Below are 24,939 nucleotides of genomic sequence, written 5' to 3'. Positions count from 1 at the left end.
TTCTTCAAAGCTACAGGATCTTTACTGTAAGGGAGACCTGCATGCTGTAGAATGAGAAAGGACTTAGCCCTATGATCAAGATGCACAGCATTTCTCCACGACATTTATAATGCTAGAGAGGAGGAAAAGGGGAGTACAGATGTGTAGAAATAACATAAGTTTCTGTGGGTTCCCCAGGCAACTACTAGCTTAGAGGACTGTTAACATGCCTAGCAACAGCACCAAGAGCTTACAAAGCACGAAGCAGGATCTCCCAAGTTCTGTTTATTTCGCTTACCTTATGTTAATATTTCTTGCTTTTATTTGTGACCTCAAAATACTAACTCAACATCAAAAATGACAATATCAGTGACAAACCAAACTATAGAGCAGATTATTTGGTAGAGATCAGTCTCATAAGCAGCCTCATTGCTCTAACATACTAAGTACAACATATACTCTTCAAATCTTAAAGAAAAGGCTATACCACTACTGAGAAATAATAAAGGGGCTGAAGATTGTCTAGAAGTTTAAACAAAAAAAAGACCCAGAAGAAACATAAGAAGCAAAACATTAATATATTCATATACATGCAGACAGTGCATATGAGAGGAATAGAAGACATAGGAAGCAAACACAACCAGATGAAAAACATTTGAAGGGTCAAACGGGCAAATAAGGAACAGAGGTTGTTGATAAAGCCCACATTTCACCTGGGTCAAATCAAAGCACAACTTAAAACTATCAGTTTTTACTATCACAAAATACTGACTTTCAGATTACTTTCCCTCTGTACATGCTGGTAAGGCAGCTCCTAACTTAACAAATTAAACCCAAGAACATTGAGTTTGATGTCTATTCAGAAACACTTCCTCACAAGCAAGGAAAGAGCATAACAAAACGAGCCTGGCTTATCAAGCCCACCCCAGTAGATGACAGTCAAACATGGTATGTAAGTCAAGCAATACACGTACCAGAAAAAGTATAATGAAAAATGATGACTAAAACACCAGCCAGACAAAATTAAGTAAGAAACAACAGAATACACATACAAAAAAGCAGTATTCTAAAGGACAAAACCCCCTCCCTTTAGTAGTAGAACACACAGCCAGCCTCACGGATCCGTGCTGCTGATCGGAACTTTTAACACAGATTCCTACAGCTCTCACTATCAAAAGACAAGACAAATACTCACAGGCTGTAAACTATAAGGTGACAACACATCAAACAACCATAAGGCAACAATAACACGTGAAGAACTAAAACTAAGCTTCCTTCGAATTTGTTCCTACTCGTCCTCTATACCAGCAGCTGCTGCTCAGTGGCAACGACCTCCCAGCAAATACAGCTGCTGTGTTACAGCGCAAGAACTAAAAAGTAAAACAATCAATTTGGTTTAACGTTCCCCATTAAGTAAAATGCAGAGTACTAAAGAGGAAGCAGAGATGGCAAGAAGAGAGATCTTAAATGTACAAATTCTCCACAGTTCAAGATGGCAGAATGGGTAAGATGTTACTTATTTAAAAATATGTAGCTAAATACTGCCTTTAATTCCACTCTAGCAACTCTAAAAAAGTTGATAGCAATGCAGAAGCATTACTGAAGGTTGAGCTTTGCCCAGCCCTGCAAACATGCACTTACTCATCTTTATGAATGAACCCAAACTCGTTCAAGTCCTTGTTTACATGTGACGAGCAAAGAATGTGTATGTTTACATGAGCAGAGTATAATCTTTCATCTGAAAGAAAAATCTCAATTTTAATGTCAGACGGTCACTTTGACATTTAATCAGTAAGTAGCAGCATGTTTTCACTTGTATAACCTAAACGTTATTTACACAAATCCCTGCAATTTCACAGCAATGCTCATTACATGTGTACCACACCACAAACAGAATTTTTTCTCCAATAGCCATTTTACGTGGGATATGAGAGCATATTTCTTCAGGAAAAGACCACTACCAGATGAAGCTCCTCTCTAGCTCACCACATAAAATCTTCTGTCTGTTCTCCTAGAAAATGAAGTAGCAGATTTATTTTGTGAATAACAGAATAAACTAGACTAGTGTTGGCTTTTTACTAATCCAAATACACATACAGTTCACCATAACACTAGTAAGTTAGAAGCATATACCCTCTACAATTCAGTGAATGCCACTAAAAAGATAAAAATACAAAGGGATTAAAATTTTATTGTTAGACCTAATACTGACAAAGCAGAATTACTTAAAGACTTGCAACATAGATCTGGTATAACACTGCACTCTTGTGGTTAGATACATGCAGTTTATCTGCAGAATGTATCAACTATTTACATCAAATATTTTCAAAAATTTCGAATATATTTTACTCTAAGGCATTTTTTTGCTGATTAGGGGTTTACCACTAGTGCCACCTCCACCCCTGCACACTGTGCTGCTACCTCTCTGTTACTTAAAGAAGAAATTTAGTCTCCTGCTTTCAGTTCTCTGACCATTGAAATTAAATGCCTAAATTAGCCTTAAACAAAAGGTATGAATACTTCCGTCCCAATAACGATCAAAATGAAAGTCTTGCTTACACACATAAACAATCTGCTTTTAAAGCCACTTTCAGCCTTCTAGGCAAATAGCCCGAATGAAAACGTAAGCTGAAATTAAAATGTGAAGAGGACTAGAAACAGATGGAACAAAAGCACCACATTGTTTTTCTTTAAGCATGGGGTAAAAAACAAAAAAAAAACAACAACAAAAAAAAAACCCACCCAAAACAAAACAAACAAACAAATTCCCACTGCAGAAGAGGAGATCCTGCTGACAGGACTATTGGGGAAAATAATGAATATCAAAAGAAGGGCCTTTTGATTATTATAATTAGTCATTAGAACTAATTCTCTAAATAAAGAATACATGGAAACTAATGTCTAGCGCAATCAAAAATATCTCTCAGTTAAACAGCTAAATTATAGCTAGAGAAAACAAGAGTAAAGTTACAATATTACAAATAAAACTACTATTTCAATCTCCTAGGAACAAAACATGGCATTTGAATTTAAAGAAAAAGATCCCTTTAGCAACACAGAAGGTTTTAGAAGCTTCATTTTTTGCTAGGATTGCAAGTTCAAATACTTGCTGTAGGTGCTTCCATGGACATCTGAGTGAATTAGGATTCATATTCACAATTAAGTGACTTTCAGACATTTCTTTCTAGTTCTGCTAAACACTGGCCAACACCATTTATTTGTAACTTAATTTTGAAATGTCCTAATATAAATTAAATAAAACAGCCGTTTGGGTTAACAACTGTTATCTTATAGAAGATAGCTATTCTATTAATACACGTGCACAGATGGACAGGCAAAACGTTTCTTTGCCGAATAATTAGAGGTATAAGAAGTACACTGAAAACTGATCATAAATAGAAACTATTTCTGTTGGTGACTGGTATTAAAAAAAGAAAAAAATTCTGAAGAACAAGAATTTGTATGCAATCTGGGCAAGTAATACTGAAATGGACAAAATATTTCCCAAGTTGAAGGACAGCTGTCTTCTTTACCCTTTACCCACAACATAAATTGAGATATTGTTAAAACCATCAAAGCAGTTAAACACTGGGCTCCTAAACAAAATGTTTCAAGGTGTAACTATGGAGCATGATGTGCATGTTTATAAACCACTGGAACATTTACAAACAGCAAGAGAGGAAAAGGCTTGTCAAAGACCCTTCCAGATTGTGCCTTTCACATTTGTCAAACTGCAAGAAACAAAAGCAGATTTATACAGATAGAAGCATTAATCCATGTCGTGCTTTGTTTTACATAACTCGTTACTATTTCTCATAACACATGCATTATTTGTTATGACTTTATAGATTCTTCCATTTCTTACAAAATCTCTTCTATACTTACTATTCAATCCCTTTCCTTTTTTTGCTATACTGTTTATAGTAACTTCAGCTTTGTACTTCAAAATATTTTGAAAAATAATAACAATTTTCTGTTTTTATACATCAGTGATTTACAGCAGGTATCCTTCTAGCTAAGCTACATGCTTCCTGTCCAAATCTTTGAAATTAAATTGGACAATTTAAAGTACACTGAGTTTCTCTGAGGGAAGGACCCATATCTACCATTATGGAATTCATCTACTTCCAGTTTCTCAGAGGCAGAACTACATTTGTTCATCCAGGTAGGCACACTTGCTGAGGTACCAGATGGTTCAAAAGTGCTTTCATGCAATAACTTCTTCTTTTTAACATAGTTTTTATCTCCTGAAGATTAATATTGTCTCTTAATAATCCTTACACTTTGAAAAGAGAAAATCTTGAAGGAGATAGTGACCAAGAAAGTTTGATTATGCCAATACAGGAAGTATTGAGACGAGAGAGGTTGGTGAAATAACAGAATAGAATAGCACTGCAATATATATATTGTACAAAATATACGCTGCTGCATACGAGCAGTAAGGCAAGAAAGGAAAAAAATATTAGTTCATTTATTGAAGAAACACTACAATAGCTTCGCTATTAAGTTATACTAATTAACATAAGTACTGCAAAGATACAACCAAATAAAAAGCACATATCAACCTTGTGTAGATTTTATCCATGAATGAAGATTTTCAGAACAGATTCGCAAGGAAAAAGAAAAAAAATGTAAGCTGCAAAATGAAACTGAGAAAGGATGGCATATCCTTTCAAAACACCTCCAAAGACAGAAATCAGTTCAATATTTTAAAACCTCAAACAAAATCACAAAAGAAAGCTTTTTAGCAGGAGTTTGTGCCTCAATAGTTATTAACTGCCTTGTAAATCTTTTAACTACCATTTAGACTCTACAATGTCAATTACGAAAGTTTACTTTACAGGTACTTAGAAAGAATTTGGTAATTAATCCTAGACTTACACTTCAAAGAAGTTTCAAGAATCCTTTTTCTTACCTGGCAACAGCTGACACATGAGCGGAAGTTTGTAAGATGGCAGGCACTGGCACTGAAAAATAAAGAATATAAAGCAAGACAAAATAAATACATATATACAAAAACCTGCTTGGTTTTACAGTTTTGGTCACTGTCAGTTTTTAAGTTCTAGAGGTTTGTCATTCAAACATTAAGAGAAGCAGCAAGCTTTCAAAGCTGGATCAAATTCCTAAAGCAACTGCTGCTTACCTCAATTCTCAAAAAACAAGAACAAATACTAAGACATTCCACTTGAAACTAGCTGCTTCTGTATAGCGGGTAATTTATACTAATTGTCTAGACATTGAGATTATATAATCCCATTTATTTTATAAATATAAATACATTATGTTGAAGAAAAGCATAAATTTATCCATAATTTTAAAATAACAAACAAAATAATTATCAAGTTATTCTTCACAAACACCAGTGAAAATATACATAAGATGGATCTTTCACATAGCAGTACATTCTCAATGCCGAATGCATTAAGTATGATGCATATACATGCCTGAGAAAGAGAAAAAAATATTCATATTGAGAACAATGCTGATCACAAAAAAGACACTCCCCATAACACCTGTGCTCCAGACCCTTCACCAGCCTCACTGCCCTTCTCTGGACACGCTCCAGCACCTCAGTGTCTGTCTTGCAGTGAGGGGCCCAAAACTGAACACAGGATTCAAGGTGCGGCCTCACCAGTGCCAAGTACAGGAGGGGCAATCCCTTCCCTTGTCCTGCTGGCCACACTGCTGCTGATACAAGCCAGGGTGCTGTTGGCCTTCTTGGCCACCTGTGCACACTGCTGGCTCATGTTCAGCCGGCTGTCGGCCAGCACCCGCAGGCCCTTTTCTTGCCAGGCAGCTTTCCAGACACCCTTCCCCAAGCCTGTAGCGCTGCGTGGGGTTGTTGTGACCCCATTGCAGGACCCGGCACTTCTCCTTGTTGAGCCTCACACAATTGGCTTCAGCCCATCAGTCCAGCCTGTCCAGCTCCCTCTGCAGAGCCTTCCTGCCCTCCAGCAGATCAACGCTCCTCTCAGCTTGGTGTCATCTGCAAACTTACTGAGGGTGCACTCGATCTCCTTGTCCAGATCATTGACAAAGATATTAAACAGGACTGGCCCCAGTGCTGAGCCCTGGGGAACACCACTTGTGACTGGCCACCAGCTGGATGTAACTCCATTCACCGCCAGAGAAAAACCAGTGGCCTGGCCATCCAGCCAGTTCTTCACCCAGTAAAGATTATGCCCGTCCAAGCCATGAGCAGCCAGTTTCTCCAGGAGAATGCTGTAGGAAACGGTATCAAAGGCTTTACTGAAGTCTGAATAGACAACATCCACAGCCTTTCCCTCATCTGCTAAGTGGGTCACCTTGTCCTAGAAGGAAACTGGGTTAGTCAAGCGGGACCTGCCTTTCATATACCCACACTGGCTGGGCCTGATCACCTGGTTGTCTTGTACTTGCCACATGACAGCACCCAAGATGATCTGCTCCATAAGCTTCCCTGGCACCGAGGTCAGGCTGACAGCCCTTTGGTTCCCTGGAACCTCCTTCCTGCCCTTCAGGACTGGTGATAAATGATGGAGAGTTGCTTGACAAGCTCTTCCACCAGCTCCCTCAGTACTCTCAGGTGGATCCCATCCGGCCCCACAGGATTGTGTGTCTAAGTGGCGTAGCACATCACTCACGCATTTTCCCTTTGATTATGGGGGCTTCATCCTGCTCCATGTCCCTATTTTCCAGTTCAGGGGACTAGGTACCCTGAGAACAACTGGTCTTACTACTAAAGACTGAGGAAAAAACAGCATTAAGTACCTCAGCTGTTTCCTCATCCTTTGTCACTGTTTCCCCCTGCATCCAATAAAGGATGAAGATTCTCCTTAGACCTCCATTTGTTGCTAATGTAGTTACAGAAAAAATATTATTGTCTTTTTATGATAATAGCCACATTAAGCTGCAGTTGGGCTTTGGCCCTTCTAATTTTCTCCCTGCACAATCTCATGACATTTTTGTAGTCCTCCTGAGTTGCCTGCCCCATCTTCCAAACTCTCCTTTCTTCCCCAAGTTCCAGCCAAAGCCCTCTGTTCAGCCAGGCTGGTGGTCTTCCCTGCTGGCTCGTCTTTTGACACATGGGGACAGCCTGCTCCTGCACCTTTAAGACTTCCTTCTTGAAGAATGTCCAGCCTTCCTGGACCCCTTGGCTCTTCAGGACTGCCTCCCAAGGGACTCTGTCAACCAGGCTTCTGAACAGGCTGAAGTCAGCCCTCCAGAAGTCCAGGGTAGCGATTTTGCTGACTCCCCCTCCTTACTTGTCCAAGAATCTGAGACTCTATCAATATTTTGTGATCACTATAGGCAAGACTGCCTCCAACCACCACATCACCTACAAGTCCTTGTCTGATCGCAAACAACAGGCCCAGCAGAGCACCTTCCCTTAGGCAAACTACTCAAATTTCACACAGACATGCAACAACAATCTTCTGAAGTATCACATACGATTAATTCACAAATTATTCAGACAAACCTGGAAGGTAATACAGATGAAGCCGAAGTCGGCATCACTATGAAAAACATGCTGCTAGACCACATGGGGATCTGTTCCGAGAACCCGGTACTGGAATCAGGATTACAAACGTCTCCCAGATACCTACAATCACTGGCAAACAGATTTCAGATACAGCAGAAGTGAAATCCGGCTGCAGACCTTACTAACACTGGGACACCAGCTGCAGTCTTGCCTGCAGAACTTTCTTTCCCCAAGGCTTCTGATCAGTAACTCAAAGGCCAACTTGTTTAGCGGGATCCCTTTGTCAATCAGGCTTTTGCAAGAGCCCCATATATAATTTTACTATTTAGTAAGACTAAAGAACAATGTAATAAATTCCTGAAGAGAGGAGGAGACTGAGTGCAGTGAATACTGTTGCATATTCTCAGCTGTGCCTTTCCCACAAAACTCTGTACCTACACATACAGAGAGATGACAGATTACATATTAAACATCTCTTACAAGTAGCGAGTATCTGGACAAGTCTGGTATATCACAGGAGCTTGTCAGCAAACAGTGACACTCACAGTTCACATAATTATATTTATTAGTCTCCTTGTAATAGGAAGCTCACTGATAGAGAACTCAAATCTCTTAGAATCTCCTAGGGAACAATCCTTAAGAGTGCTTTTAAACAACTGCATTGTACTTTTCCTTCTAGCCCTGTTTACTCAAAATATTTGAAACATTTATTCTTGTTTCAATTTTATCTGTTGAAAAACTGGATATGCTATACATGTTTCCTAGTCTTTCCAGTGAAAAAACAAAACCAGCTTTCATTCCAGAGACCTCCCCAGTGACTCCTGAAGGAATATATCCTGCCCAAAAATTCATCAGGAGAGAATAAAAAAGCATGTCTCACAAGATTGTTCCAGCAGACCAATACAGCGCTCATGTTCCCAAGTCTCTATCTCCTCCCCCATATCACTACCCCATCTCTAAGAGATGCATTCACTGAGCAACTCAGTCAGGGACCTTACAGAAACAATATTATTTGTAGGTAAACTGGGCATGGATTCTAGGTGGACATGGATAACCTTAGACAACCTCAAGTTGCTTCTAAGTTGTTGATACAGCTGTTTCAGTCAAAATAAGACAACACAGTCACATTTTCATTAGTTCTGAAAAACCTCTGCAATGGGAGCTAAACTTTTCATTACTAAACATTATTAAGTTCTGCAATTTCATGATACTGAAAACTGTCAAGATGTTACCAGATGCCACCCACAGGCTTCTCAAGGTATGCCAGGGCTCAATGCTTGACTTAATCTACATCTGGAACTACATAAAACAAAGTTCTCATAACATGTAGGTGGTACATAGTTGAAAAAAAATAATGTGGCCCATGACTTACCCTCTTCCCTAAGGAAGCAGATCAGCTACAGAAACTACATTAACACACAATTCATATCAGACTGACACAAAAATCAGAGAGTGCCCAACAACCTGAAGGGTCACACAGGTCACTAAAATTTGCAGATGCTTCTGAAGTCTGACACTAGATCCTTGGTTTAAGAGGTACTAAGAAATTTCTGAGAGAATCCCCTTCCAAGATGAAAAGATGCTTTCATATTCAAAATTCACAGTGCAAAATGCTTCCGTAGGCCAAACTTGCAGTTAAATTCCAAACTCTGGAGAGAACAGGAAAAAAACATATGAAAGGAGTCCAAAACTATAGTTCTTCCTGAAGACAAGAAACAGCTGGTCACATAAAGCAATTGAAGTAGGAGAGAGAAATGACTACTGTATTCAGGGCTTTGCAGATTAATAGTCTCTCAATAGCAAGAATTCCACCTTCCCGTTTGTCAGTCACAACAGAAAAGCCACAAACCCCCGTGATCCCCTGGATTTACAAATGCTGATACAACACAGGAGATAACTTGCTCCACCTCATCATACTGCAGATACTGAGCAAAAGGAAGCCGATGCATAGGCTTTACACTCACCAGGATTCATCTGCCTTCATATCCTCTTCTGCTGGCACAGCACAGACTTCCTTCACTGCTGCTCCAGTATATCAGAAACCAGAGCAGCAGACAAGACAATAGGGAGCCTTGACAGAAGAGGGTAAGATTCCTAAGTACAAAGCCAAGCTGACTATTCTGTATGGAGTTCATAGCAGTTGTCAAGTTTAGGTAGAGAATTCAACAAAAGCATATTTTGAAAGCAGAAAGAAAGGGAAGGTCGAACTGTTAAGTTATGGACTGAGAGAGGAAAGGGAGAATAGTGATTATTGAACTTTATCACAAATTCAGAAAACATATAGAAAACAATTTTAGAAGCACAAAATAGCAAGTCACTTAAGCTCCATTTTTAGTCAAAAGATAGCTTTTAAAATTAAAACAGAAGTACAGGATTTGCACAGTAATTTCTTACAACTGTGCAAATAAGACTCGGCATTAAGAGGGAATCTAGCTGACAGCGTACTCTGTAAGTGAGCAGGGAAAGAGAAGACAGGATATATATAAGGAAAACATGCAACAGTCTAATTGACAGGATTTTTTATACATGTCCTGGTTTCAGCTGGGATAGAGTTCATTTTCTTCTCAGTAGCTGGTACAATCCTCTGTTTTGGATTTAGTATGAGAATAATGCTGATAACACACTGATGGGTTTAGTTGTTGCCAAGTAATGTTTATACCAAGTCAAGGACTTTTCAGTTTCTCAGGCCCTGCCTCCGAGAAGGCTGGAGGGGCACAAGAAATTGGGGCAGGACACAGCCAGGACAGCTGACCTGAACTAGCCAAAGGGATATTCCATACAATAGGACATCATGCTCAGTATATAAACTGGGGGAACTGGCCAGGGGTGATCACTGCTTCAGGGCTGGCTGGGCATCAGTCAGCAGGTGGTGAGCAATTCTATTGTGCATCATTTGTGTTCCGGTCTCTTTTCTTTTGGGTTTTATTTCTATCTCCTTTTCAATACCATTAATATTACTAGATTTTATTTCAATTATTAAACTGTTCTTACCTCAAACCATGAATTTTATCTTTTTTCCAATTCTCCTCCCCATTCCACTGTGGGGGTAGGGAAGCAAGCAAGCAGCCGAGTGGTACTTAGTTGCCAGATGAGGTCAAAGCATGACAACACATTAGGGTCAAAAGATTAAATGAAGGCAGCTATTGTAAGCAGTGGATCATAAAAAATTTGTCACTAAGGGACTCCTCCATCAAGTACTCTGGCAAGCAAAATGTAAGCTTTATTTTAATTAATTTAAATAACACAATTTAAGAAGCTGTCTAATATGGTCAGTTCTTAGGATACAAAAAAAAGTTAGTTTGCAACACAAAATGCCACCACCACACACATCTGGTGATACAAAGGAAATTTTATTTTATAAACTCTTGTGAACAAAACAGACTTCAAATGGAGAAGCCAAGGAGGGAGTTGACGTTTGTTTACTTGTGGAATTTAGACTATGTACTAGCAGATCTCTCTACAAGCTTTTATTAATCTCAGAACAACTCCCCCATGTTAACAGGCATTTAACAGACAGCCTGCAGTTTACTTACAGCAGAACAAAGTTTCAAACACATAAAAGTTCACCTACTGACCCGAAATAAATTACAATACTGTTTGCAAATGGAACACAGACTTGCATCAGCAAACTGCAGAGAAAACTGAGGCAACTATACCATTCTAATGAAACAGTATTAGCTACCATTATATACAGTCAGTTTACATATAACACACTAACAAAAAGTTTATGCTTCCTCATTATTTACACTGGAGCACACAGAGTGCATGCCTCAGCTGCCACACCAATAATTATTTTTCTTTCACATACACTTCTTTCCTGCATTTCCCAGGTTTCAAACACACTGTTCCATATCATTAAAGGTTCCTTTTGGTTCTGTGCTTCTCATAAAAGCATCACACTCACAAGTTTGTCTGCTGGAAAACTAAGGAGAAGAAAGAGGCCATTTTGCAAACCAAACAACACCCAAACTTCAATAGCATAGGAGAGATGTTCTAGAACACATTACAGCACCTTACAGCAGTTTCCGAGTGGACCTGCCACTTACACACGCAATGAAGTTTCCTCAGAAGCCTCCATCAGTTAAATATGAGCTCTCACTTTCCACGTTGGTACCTGTTTAACTTCATCAGTTCTTGTAAGTCTAGATTTTGCATTTGGTTTCAGACTGCAACGTCCAACCTGCGGAACAGGGATGCAGTTAAACAAAATTATACCCAAGACAACTGAATTGGATTGTTTACAATAAAAACAGTTTGGAAGATTTGTCATGCTTCTTTAACATAGGATGAATAAAATAGAAAGCCTGTGGAATTGCTTTAAGTACAGTTATTGCTCAAAACACTCAAGGGTAAACAATTAGAGGCTTGATTACAAGCTCATGAAATTATTCTGCTTTAACTAGAAACAGACCACCTTTCTGTATCTACTCCTGCATATGCTAGCCTTAAGCAGTCTCGCTTCCAGGACTTTGTAATTCAGCTGTTAGATCCTGGAACAACAGTTACTCCATAAACAAGCTGTTCTAGGATCTAACTTTGATCTTTGTATCTACGATCAGGTATGTCAGCTATGCAATGCAATGGTCTGCAGCATCCAAAATGCAAGCCTGGCTATTTTTAAGTTTCTAATTTTTCCTTTAGGGGAAGAAAAAAAAAAATAGTCAACAGGGAAATTTACTAAGACTGCATGAGAACTGTTGGCTCACTAGTCTGCCAAATATATCCTACATTTTGCCTGCAAAATCCTCACGCAGCTGAAAAAAAAAAAATTACAGTTAGAAATAGAAACATGCACCTTAGTTTTCAGCCAAGCAGCCAGCCACGCATATAAGCAGCAGACTTCAAAAAAACATCTGGATTTCCATGTTTTGTGTTTTCATTAGGCTAACAAATGCCACAACCCCAAAGCTTTATCTCACTCTTAGGATAAAAAGATAGAATTGCTAAGCAGAGAAGCACAGTTTAAGTTACTGCCACCTATTTCTATCCATCTCATCTAAGTAGTTCTGATGTTTATGGAAGACTAACAAATAACCAACAACACTGCTGAACTGCGTATGTTGAAGTAGCATGCACAGGCTGCTCTACAGAAACCAGCGCTCGGAATCACCTTAGTCCAATGGCTCCGTCTACCGCACTTTTCTGGTTCATAGCAAAAACTGTATTTTTCATGGGCTTTGCAACAGCATTCAGAATTGCATCTCATTCTGGATAAAGATGCAAACTGTGTGGAAATAATGCTACCTCAGAGAAAAACATTATAGCCAATGCTTTCATTTGCATTTCTGAATACATAGCATGTGTTAGTCAGATCTCTCTGTACCTTCGTAGCATCTTTTATATATAAAATTAGTCAGTAAGTAGTTACTATTGCTAACTGGACACACACTTCCCATGCATGGATGCCTCTGCCAATTACCATCAAGCAAATGTCCATAGCTCAATCAACTACGAGCTGAATTTTTTAAGACAGTCTTCCAAGTTTTTCCTCTTGGCACATCTAGAAGTGTATTTACCAGTCTAAATCCACCCAAAATAATTAACCTTTGAGGTTCTCTGCCTTGATTATACTTGAAAAAAGCAACTAGCAAGGCTAATGGTTTAAAAACATGGTAGAGATGTTGTAGAGTTGTGAAAATTCCGCAGCTATCCACGAGAACTGCAGTCACTTTGAGACTATAAAACCACATTCTCATATAAAAACATACCAGTGGGATCTCTGGACTAGAAAATGGGGAGCTATCAAAAGATTGATTTTCTTTGTCCAGGGAATCGTCTTCATAATTTTTATGTGCAAATTTCTGCTGTAGTGCATGAGTTAGTACAGCAACTGGATCCCAGTCTGAACTTTGCCTCTTTTTGGGTCTAGAAAGTGGAGTACCTCCAGGTGACCTAGAAAAAGAGAAAATTATTGTCTCCTGCCCCCAGTTCTGTACTGAGTGACTTCTGCATCCACCCTTATCCTATAAAACCCTGATTACACAAATAGTGCTGCTGTTACTTTACAGCAATTCACCAGACAGGACTAATAGAAGTACACCCAACAACTTTGTCAGACAGATTCTTAGCTTGAAAATACAACTTGGTGCTGTACCATAAAGAAAAATGGCAATAAATCAACACAAAGTATGGAAGTATTGAAAATAAATAATGAGGAAAAAACATCAAAATATGCAGTTTTCATAGCAGGTCTCATTTATAAGTTATATTAAGTTAGTGAGAATCTCCCATAACCATGATGAACATAATTTGATTAAAACCATCGATTTTAATTTTGGAACAATATGTCTTTCTATGGTCACGTGAGCAAGAACAAACTTACAAAATTCTTTAGAGCAATTATATTTAAAGAAAATCACCACTTCATTTAAGTCAAATATGCAGCCAGGTGACCACAAAGCCCCATTTATAAGCCACACAACTCAATTTTCATTATAAGACAAAAAATTATCATCAGATTTGGCACAAAGGCTTCAAAGACAGTTCTTTCCCCTCCAAGTGAGCAGCCAAGCACCCAAATATGAAAATTTTATAAGCAAAATTTAAGAAGTAGTTTTTAATTTGATAACAATTTTTCTAAATTAAAACACAAATCAAAAGATAGCAGATACGTCAGATCAAAACAGCACCCGCACCCCAAAACCCATCATAAATACGGAACTCGGTAACTAGCCCCAGAAAATAAATCATAAGAAAAACTTCCTAACCCTTTAGATATTAGAAAAAGAAAAAAAAAACTAGACTTCTGATAGTGAAGTGCTATCTCCAGGCCAGTGAATTGTAGCTATTAATGCACACTGACAGCACCAAGTTCAAAGTCTGGCAGTTACAGCAGATATCATTTAACACGAAACCTGAAAGGATTGAGTTCACCCTTCCTATAAAATCAAGCTGTTAGAGCACTTGCCTAATGTGTAAGCTGGTGCTTGGGTGGTAGAAACTGAGATACTCAGGCTCTCAGCTTCTGAGAGCAGAGGTCTTCCCTTTACAGTGCACACATTAAACTACTGTCAGACTGCTGCCTGAAAGATTATAGCAATTTTAATCATCATTACTCCCTCCAACAACATAAATCCATTATTCAGTTAAATCCTACCTTCAGAATACAGGTAGATGCCTAAATCCAGAAAGCATTTTTGGACACACACTTACCATGTCCGACTAATCACGCCTCTGCTTAACATAATGGTTGTTAAAACTGTCAACCTGAACATTGCACTTTCTTCACTCACTATACATGGAATTATATAAAAGAAAACACATATAAAGTGCACCTAGGTAAATCCTTATATTTGCTTTATTTACTGCAAAAATGTCATAAAAAATGTAAAGATATGCTTTAGAGTTGCACATAGATAATTTGCCCAAGACTTGCACTAGGTATTTTCAGGGATAAAGCTCACAGTTAAGAAAATGCTGAAAAAAGAATGATTTAAGGTTTGGTAAGTGACATTCTTCCCACATTAAGAGTTCCAAATATTCATTATAGACTCAAATGTTCTTATATAATTTTGCAACTCAAGAAGTTCAGAAAGATATCTGACAACCTCTATTACACCTGGCACAGCAGAGCAACACTGTCCAAAGTGTACCAAAGAGGTACTGCAGTCTTCAGTAATGCATTTTTGTAACATTTCAGCTGTGCTTACCATCAAAACAATAGAGCAGTAAAAATATTTACAATCTAACTGCACTATTGAAATACAAATTTACAAAACATTTTCAATAAAAGACACAGCATGTATTTTCTTTAATACCTCAAAGCTAGGACCAGGATATTTTGGGTATACTAACAGTAGTTTTCCAACGTTTCCCCAAGGATTTGTCCTTTCACAGTAAATCCAAAAAGTTTATTTGTTCAGATCAAATTCCTGTGATGTGTACCCAATTTTGTAACCAATCTGCTGACAGCAACACACTCACCTCCCCACACCAACCTGAGATTTGTATACCAAAGCAACAGACTAGTTTATGAGTATCACATGCTGTGTTATTTTGCACATTTTAAATGTATCTAAAAGCCATGTCAGAAATATCTCACACACCAAGCTGTGAGCTTAGAAATTGCCAACTTAAGCTTGTCAGCAGTAGCTGGTCACTAAATGTTGTTTCACATTGGTGCTCTCCAGTGCTACTTCAGAGCCCCAGTGCTCACAGAATCACGGCTTACTCAGATACACATTCAATTCAACCTACCTCTCAGTAGTTCGCAACTGAACTTTGTTTAGGTCTTTCAAAACATCCATCATACTAGGAACGTTCTTTGCCCTCTGGTGATCAGCACTATCAGCTGTAGTTGAACCACCATTCCTTGCAGCACGACGTTGCTTTATAAGTTCAACTGCCGAATTACTAGCATCGACACCAGATGGTACACCAGAAGGAAGTGGAGGGGGTGAGGGAATTACAAAGTGATTGTGAGAGATGGACAATGGTGTAGAAGTCATGGCTGGCACTGGGTAAAATCCATCTGGAGTGCTGAATGTTTTAAAAGCTTCTGTATGCAGTTATAAAAGAAAAATAATAATTTTATTTTTAGTCAGTATACCTTCACAATTAACAATATTAAGCAACATGTAGGATTACTCAAATTTTGTCAAGACAAGACACCTCTTAAAGCACTTTCTTACACATCTCATACATTATATCACAGAACAATTATATTCAAAACAAAGAAAAACTTAACCACACAAAATAATGAATCTGAGGTGTCTTGTGCTGCTCTGATTTTACCCATTTGTGTCTTCAATTTAAGCACTAGATAAATCTGTGGAGCAGCACTCCAACAGCAAAGCAGCCTGCTACTACTTACAGTTCATTCTCAACGGTCTGAACGCTAGAATAATCCACATGAAGCAAAAGCAAAGATAACCACAAAACACATAAAATAGACTACAATACTGAGTGCAATGGAGAAGAGACAAAATAAGAGCCAACAGAACCGCTAACTGAATCACAAAGGTGCCTCACAATGCCACACAAAAGTAACTGCCTCTCACCAGTCCAAGTATTTCTACAACCACAACCACAGTTGGGTCAGTCTGCAAGGCAATCAAAACCTCAAAACTTTGGCGGGGGGGGTGGAGGGTAAGAAGTTGTTCACATTGGAGACCAGCTATCTTTGATACTCTAGTGACATATCTATTTGCAGCACTTCTTTGTCAAAGCTCAAACCTGACTTAGAATACTTTTTCTATCCACTATTTTGATAACTTGTCAGAAACAGAACAAAACCCAAAAGAGATAATTAATAGTCTGCAATTTTTTTATACAGTAATCAGTAGCCTACGGATAGCGCTGTTACTATGCTCCTTCACAAACAGGGAAATGAGCATAAAGATCGCTTAGGATCAACTGCATTTGAAATTGACACAGGCCACAAAATAGATGGGGGGAATGGGGAAAGATTAGCACCAAATACTGAAACGAGAAACAAAACACTATATTCTGTAAATTTAGTTGACATAACTTCAGTCAGAGAAGTTAAAGATGTTCTCTATCAGACATGGCAAACTGTGAACAGGAACTCTAAAGGAAAAAAACTGGTTTGCTTCAAACCAGAAGGGCTTACTTGATGGAATGCCTCCCAATGTCTGCGCTGAAACAATCGCAGCAATCTGAGCACGAAGAAAGGTTAGCTCACGTTCAAGTGCAGAAATTTTCTGGAGTGCTGCTTGATCAACAAGACTGTCTTTTTGTGTACTGTTTTTTGGAGCACTCTGTGCTGAGTCCGTAGATGGACATACGTCACGCCGAGCTGTACTTTCTTCTTTTCTCCATAATTCAGTTCTAGAAAGCAACAAAAGACACAGTTTCAAAAGGCTCAGCCAACAATGGAATTCTCAAAACTTACTGTTCAAGCAAGTTATCAACATCCAGCAAGACATAAATTTGCAAACTATTTAAGATAACTTTACACTGTAACTACTCATAACCTTAAAAATATTTTAAGTCTCCCTTTGCTCCAGTACGATGCAGATCCTTAAAGAGTCATCATAAAAAAATAGTCAGATAATTTACTCAGAGATAATTATAGGTAGGATAATAACATCAGATTGTTATTATTCAATAACTATTAGACTGACACCACAAAGATGTCTCTTTCTCCTCTCTACTTGAAACAGTGGATATGAAAGGCAAGAGAGTCAAAGAATAATGATCTCTCAATTAGGCTTCACAAATTTTGGTCACTTATCGAGCTCTGCAAGATGAACATTGCAAGCAGCAAAGAGGATGCAACCTCCCAGAAAATATCCTGAGGAATAATAATGAATTTTAATACACACTTACAGAGTAAGAACCTAATCTTCTGTAAGTTACATATGAACAGACTGCATTAGAAATTGAGCTACAAGTCTCAGGTTTTAATTTTAGAAATTGTTTCATGTCTATGCCAGCAGAAATAACCTTATAATACAGAATGAGTGTAAACTCAAACTATCATACATTCATCATGAAACAAAGAATAAAATTTACTTCGTTTAATCAAGATGTAATAAGTTTTGATTGAAACTTTTCCCTTATATTAATCATCCTTTTACTTCAAATCAGACCTGCAGCATTGCTTTCCAATTTGCCAAAACCCCTTGCTATTCACACTGGCTCAGAAGGAGAAGGTATCAATTGCAATACTTGTTCTTGAAAAACATTCCGCAGAGCCAGGAGAGGAGGAGGAGGAGGAGGAAGAAAGAATAGAAACAACGAAAGAATGAACTTTCATGGATCTGTGAATCAGACTGGCTAAAGAATAGCACAAGCAAGACAAAACCAGGCCGCGGTTCCTTTTAACAATATTTTTATTCTTCCAGTATTTTAACAGCTGTTGCAAAAAAAGCTCAGCAATTCAACAGTAACAACTCATGAATCATTAGACAAAACACAACTACAACTTCTCTAATAAAAAGTGCATAACTTGAACTCATCCATATCTTGTAGTTTCATTACCAGCAGACAGCACAAAGATCGCAGATAAATACAGTACAATATGAAGCAAAATTACATTGTCCAATACAGATGTAGTATAAGACAACACAAGTGTCCAAATTTTAATCTTGGTTCTGGCTCTCTGACTTATCCTCTGAGTTTGAACTGATACTTTAGAGGAACAGTAAGACAGCTTTCTACTTCTTGGGGTGGGGGGGTGAGGAAGACAAGACTTGTATACTATTTGTGTCTGCAAGTTTCGGGATCATTTGTTATTTCACAGTACTTGTAATATTTTATAACTTTAAAAGTTAGAAAAAAAATATCATATAAACTATATTCAACAAAAGCTTAAATTAAAGAAATTACGTCTTTCTTTCCTTCAAAGCAACCATCAACATTTACACGCACAGCACTGTAGCAATCAAAAGTCAAAAGGAGACAGATGTTTTTTCTTGTTTTCCCCTTTATAAAGTTTATCAAAATAGCTGCAAACTAAAAGGATAAAGATAAGCATAATCTTATGGTATGTTGCAATACCCAAGCTTCCCTTAAACTCCTGCTCTCACAAAAGACTTTGTGAGTGAAACCAAATCAAAATACCAGTAATGCATCTGACATGACATTAGGAAAAGAGGGGACTCAATTTCAGAAATCTTTCAGTTAAGAATACATTACATAACAAGAATTTCCAGGTGAAGAGGAACTGCCCCCCAAGAAAAACCAAAATGCCTCCAGGGTTGGTTTAGCTGGAATGCTGGAAAGGGCTAAGAAAAAAGAAAAACACAAACCACACACCACATACCGAAAAGAACAGAACACGTAAGTTACTTCTATTAGCCCTTTTTATACTTTCACTTACTTAAGTCTAGTAAACGCTTGTCCCTCACCATTTGCCACCCACAGGACATCAGCAAGCGATGGAGCTACAAGACCTGGAGCTGTGCTTTGTTCGTCATAACCCAATGGACTTGGCTCTTGAACAAGCTAAAAGCAAACAACAACAACAACAAAGTATAAAAAGAAACCAAATTCAGCACATACTGAAAGCTCTGCCTCAGCAAAAGGAATTTTTATGTAGTCCTGTAAGCAAGTTGACAAAAGTAAGCTTAAGGGATGCAATGCACAAGTTACACAAGCTAAAAAGAACAGCAAAGCTACTGGTAAATTAAGAACCTAAAAAATCTAAATAGTTGAAACATATGTACAACAATAAATCACTTACTTGAAAATAAGGTCTTGGGTAGGGCTCTAAGGAAAGAATTGTCCCAAGTCTACGGACAACACTTCGAGTAGATCCGTATTTCTTCTTTTGGCAAACAGATATGGCCTAAAAATCAGAACACCTTTTAATCTGAGAAGCAAAATCAAAGCCCCCAGTTCTTATAATCAAAATTATTAAATTAATGTTATATGTAATTAAATATAATGCAATTAGGTCAACCTAACTTTTCAATGCTCTTTGCAAGCTGAAAGCCTAAAGAAGCCTTCACTGGTTTTAACAAACTGTTTCCAAAACAGTGCCAAGATACAGCCTGTACCCAGAATATTTTAGACTGGCACAAAGGCTAACAAAGAATGTAGCAGCTACATCACGTAGCTAATGATATCCTGAGACAGTGCACGTTTAAGTAACCATATGCATCTATGTAAGTCTTGAGGGGAAAAAAAAAAAAGTAAAGAAGTGAAATAAATTTAACATACCTTGACCTGATACTTCCTTACGACTGCGTGTAACTGCTGGAGACGCCTCCTCGATGTGGCTGCTGAGGGAAGGCACGTCCTGATTGCACGGCTGATGCTGCCGCCAAACACGCCGCTTTCCAAAAATACGGCCTGTTAAAAACACCAAGAGCTCCCGACAATGAAACCAGAAGATGACCCGGATAGCTCAGTCAAACTAGCACTCCCAGAGATACTTCAGTGGTCTCACGTAAATAAACGAGGGAGTTCCTCAGGACCGCCGGCTGCGGCAGCGCCCCGCTGACACCCGTCACTAACGGGCCGCCCCCGAACGGCAGCTCACGCATCCCCCCGGCACCGCGCGGGTTAACCCCTCCGGCTGCCCACTCCGCACTTCTCCCAGGTCTCTGAAAGCACAGGATCAACCGCCGCTCGGGAATCGTTACGCAGCCTCTCACTTAAAGCAGTACGGCACCAACAGCTGGCGCCACGGATTTTTCTCCCCCCTCTATTTTCTGGGCAAGGAGCCCCCGGGCCCCGCGCAATCCCACCCGAGGGCCGCGTGTCCGATCGGCCCGACCCAGCTCCCGTGGCACCGGCACGCTCAGCCGCGCGCGAGCTGTCCCACCACAAGAACGCGGTGCCGGCCCCTCCCCCCCCCCCCGCCGCGGCCAGGCCGCCCCGCGCCGGCGGGTCTGCGGGCGCCACCCGGCGGGAGACGGCGCCCCGCCGGCCCCCGGCCCTCACCTGCTCGGACGGCCAGCCGAAGTACTGCAGCACCCGCCGCAGGAGGTCCAGCACCAGCGCCATGGCCGCCGCGCCCGCGGCGGGGCGGAAGGGATGGGTCACCGCCCCAGCAGGCCGGCTTCTCACCGGTGGGAGCCGCTGCCCTCGCCCCTCCGCGGGCCGCGCTGGCGGGCGGAGAGCGCCCGCACGCCGCCCCGAGCCCGCCTCAGCCCGCGGCCAACGGGCGCAGCAGCCGCCCCCCCACCCATCCGCAGCACCCCGGCTGGCAGCACCAATCAGGGGCAGAGGCGGGCCAGAAAGCCAGCCCGGCCAATAGGAAGGAGGCAGCGCTTCGCGCAGAGCCAGTAAGGGGGCGAGGGCGACCGCGCTCGCGTGGGGTGTCGGGAGAGGAGCACGTTTGAACGCCGCCCTGCGCGGGGTCCGGCGGCCGGCTGCGCGGGGCCGGGGCCAGAGCCGGCGCCTCTGCCGTGGGTTCAGGGGGGCTCGGTGAGAGCGGTCGGGAGGGGGGGAAATACCGCACGGTGGCAGTTTAATACACCAGAACGATATAAGTTACTCCGGTCATGAGAAAATGTAACTTCAGCATATGCGACAGCGCAACACAGCACACATCAGCAGAAGAAACAGATTAGGGGCAACAGGACGTAACTGAATTCGTGTTAAGGAGCTAAACTGAAACAAGATGTTTTAGGTCCTCTACACAGTAAACTTTTAACGAGCTCGTTCCTAAGACACTATAGCAGCAGGGCTTCAGCATCCTCAGAACACCAACTACGTGACAATGTCTGACCCAGCTCAGCTGACTTCAAAATAAGAAATGTTGCTCCAGACACCAGACATGCTCTTTCCATCTTGCTTGTCAAGATTCCTGCTGTTTTGCTTAAGAAACTTTGAAAACTTCAAGAAAGCCAGTAGTTTAGCAAAATAAAGACAGTGCTTCTACTCAAGAGAAGAAATGTGACCTTTTTCCTCCAGCTACACAGTTGGTGTTACCTGCTCAGAACTCTGAACTCTTTCAAAGATCTGTACTGTTCCCAGTAACACCAATTTCACCGAAGCTTTCAAGAAATTAACATAAACTAAGATTTTTTCTTTATTCACATGTACAGGTGGTGCCTCAGCATCACTTCCTAAACAAAAGAAAATCTTTTAACTGCAACAACTTGGTTGCAATGCAACTGTTACTGCCTTTTCTTGCAGTTACTATTATCCATAACTTGTTACCTGGATTGATTCTCTAAGACCAAACACAAAGGAGGAACAGTACTTGGCAACACAAACTGTAACAGCAAAAAGCTGGTTTAGGGGCCAAGGAGGATTTAAGCTTGATGAGATGAAGGGTAGGACTTTTTAAATGGATATTCTGAAAACCTGTACTACAGTACCTGCCTTAACAAAATTTACTTCTCACGCACTCCTCCAACACTCTCTTGCTAAAGAAGGGGAAACGTTGGCACAATCAACTGGGAACAACTGCAGACAGTTCCACCACAAAGCTAGGAAGAGGCAGGGTCTCAAAAGCAACAGCAAAACTGAGGCAATTTGGTTTGACTGCACCACCCCCCGTAACAACTGCCAGCTGGGAACTCATACAGAAATGCTTTAAGTCCACACACACACACTGAACATACAGATGGGACCTGCAGGATCTGCTTAATGACAGGATTTTGTGAAAGGCCAGTTTTAAGAAACAAGAACTGACACAGGGCTTAAGACTTAATGCTGCCTCTGGAGGCAAATCAAAGCCAAGGAACAGCTCTTTTTCAGAAGCCCCAGCACAGCAGAAGTAATGCAGGAAAGCTTTAATGCCATGTAGCAGCCCACTGTTAAAAGAGTAATGCTACTGATCTTTCCTGGGAAGTATGAGGATGTGAGTGAGTACACAGTCTCGACTAACAGTATACCGACTGAGTTCTGAGTATTTTTAGTTGGTTTTGGTTTGTTTGGGTGTTTGTTTGGGGTTTGTTGTTTGGGTTTTTTGGGGTTTGTGTTGGTTTTTTGGTTTTTTTTTTTGGGGGGGAGCAGCTGTCTAGTGAACTAGATGTCTGATTTTCTTTGAACTGCAGGAATAACTTCAAAGTTCATAAGCACACCACACAGCAGGTCTAACCTACAGACAGGTCTGCAGGATCAAATATCATTATCAATGCAATCTCCACTAGATTTCCTCAGACATACAACTGAAGCAGAAAACTCAAATCTGCTTCATCACACAAGAACTATCTTGCCTTATGACTCACAGACCACGCCAAATCCACTTTCAACTTGACCTAGATGACACATATCTAAGGTTATGATAGCTAAAGTATATCTTGGTCATATTTATTAGTTTCAGACCAATGTTACATTATTTCACTTCATTAGGACAGACTCTGACACTGCTGCCAAGTTTGTTTTGTTCCTTTTCTTGCTTATTCTGATTTAATATACACAAAGTCTGCGTGAGCTTTACTAAAAGGTCAAGGAATGATCAGTTTACATTTCGAACCATTCTTAAAAGATGTGCTGTAAAAGCAGATATTGCAACAACAAAATAGTTTGCCTAAACTTCCTAAAACATAAAGCAGGAATGACCCTTTAGTAACTACTATTGGATGGGAAGTATTATTCCTGTTTCCCCTTTCCACACAGATGCTGGCAGAGTCATACGATCCAAAACAGTTTCCTTAACTACAGTTAAGTTACGATTACAGTACTACGTTTTTCTGCCTTCCAGTGTCTAATTTAAATGTAGGCAACATTACTCCCTAACAGTAAAGACAGGAAGAGGGATATGTTACATATGTTATTTAATACAAAAACATCTCTACCAAAGCAAAGCTTTCCTTTTTTTTTTTTTTTTGAAAGACAGTATGTCATTCCAAACAGCAAACTAAGAACTACATTTTTAACTCCATATAACATTTAAGATTTACTGTATCTATAGCAGTTTGAGAAAGGAAATTTAAGTAGTCTTGTTGTATTAGAATGTCCTTGTTCTAGTAGTTCAAGTCATTACTGTTATCCTTAACACTCTGTAGGTCAAAAGTATATCTAACACTACACTAAGTTTGTGGGTTTGCTGGTTTTGTTTTTTTAAAAAAATAACCAAAAAAACTGTAGACCAACTTCTGCACTTTGGCTACTTAAATACCAGAAGCATGACTATTTAGAAATCAGTGTCAAAAAAAGTTGAGACTCATTTCTCACATCTTTTGCTAACTTTTACCACTGCGTCAGAACTTCAAATCTACACATTCTGTAAAGTGGAATACTGAACAAAGGTACTATCAGGGCACTAACGGAATTCACACTTCATAGAAATGTTTAGTACACCTGAAGCACATTTTCAGAGATTTTTGTTGGGTTTTTTTATTATTATTTTGTTTCTCCACACACCCCCATCCCCACCCCCAATTTCATGTAAGGCTGTAAATGTAACAGAAGATTTAAAGACTTAAGATACCTGGAGAGGCAAGTCCACATTAAAAAAAAAAACAAAAAAAACCCCACCAAACTACAGAGGCAGTTTTGTTAAAACTGGAACAAAAAACAGCTAAAAAAGAAGCTAGACTGATACTGCCACCGATTTCTTAACTAAAGTGTTCTGTTGATGATTAAGCTATCAACAGAAAGCTGAAACTAATTGCTAGTGACCCTGAAAATGCCACTCGTACTCCGTAATTCACAGACAGTACTTTTCTCACAGGGAGTTTAACATCTATGTTTATAAAACCTTAAAACTTGTACTAAGTTACCCTTGACAAGAGAAGCATCTTTTAATGACAAAGCACATTACTAGGTACTCATAATACATGACTGATCTGCTCTAGACACAAGCTAAGGAATTAAGCCAGTTGTACTAGTGCAGACCTACCTACAGAGAGGGAGCAGGGTGGTGGTCGTGGAGCGGGGCAGGGACTCCAGTTTTCTGGTATGCTTAAAAGTTTCTAGCAGCAGTGACTTGGAAATAGGTTTCTAAAACTGACATTCCAAAAGGGAAATAACACACTTGGAACTCACTTTAGTATTTATATACATATGTATTTCTCAGGCTACTAAAGAGTGACAATTTACTCTCAAAGGTAAAAATTCTTGCTGCACTCTAGCAGGGTGGAATAAGAATCCAGGTTTATCACTGACACACTATGTAAATGTGATTCTCA

General features: G+C 39.8%; 1 protein-coding gene across 1 annotated transcript; it reads right to left on the bottom strand.

Moving 5' to 3' along the window:
* Window positions 1-10,770: 10,770 nt before the first annotated feature.
* MTFR2 (mitochondrial fission regulator 2) lies at window positions 10,771-21,616 on the bottom strand. The gene is made up of 9 exons (XM_080390183.1): window positions 20,893-21,616; window positions 20,795-20,859; window positions 20,069-20,200; window positions 19,590-19,694; window positions 19,227-19,351; window positions 17,013-17,230; window positions 15,638-15,938; window positions 13,150-13,333; window positions 10,771-11,621 (listed from the first exon to the last, which is right to left on the bottom strand). The coding sequence occupies exons 2-9, from the start codon at window positions 20,855-20,857 to the stop codon at window positions 11,523-11,525; spliced, it is 1,227 nt and encodes a 408-aa protein (XP_080246309.1). The 5' UTR covers window positions 20,858-20,859; window positions 20,893-21,616; the 3' UTR covers window positions 10,771-11,522.
* Window positions 21,617-24,939: the final 3,323 nt, after the last annotated feature.

The sequence above is a fragment of the Falco punctatus genome (assembly GCF_963210335.1).
Source record: "Falco punctatus genome assembly, chromosome: 5".
Taxonomy (NCBI): domain Eukaryota; kingdom Metazoa; phylum Chordata; class Aves; order Falconiformes; family Falconidae; genus Falco; species Falco punctatus.
Note: the sequence above shows the minus strand (reverse complement) of the source record. Positions and strands in the feature narration are given on the sequence as shown.

Bases quoted from the DNA above. Each gene is read 5' to 3' on its own strand.
- MTFR2 (XM_080390183.1), bottom strand. From the start codon at position 20,857: ATGGCGCTGGTGCTGGACCTCCTGCGGCGGGTGCTGCAGTACTTCGGC. The intron at 20,201-20,794 runs GTGAGGGCCGGG...TGTTTTTAACAG, and splicing joins TCGGCTGGCCGTCCGAGCAG to GCCGTATTTTTGGAAAGCGG. The intron at 15,939-17,012 runs GTAAGCCCTTCT...AACTGCATACAG, and splicing joins ATTGGGAGGCATTCCATCAA to AAGCTTTTAAAACATTCAGC.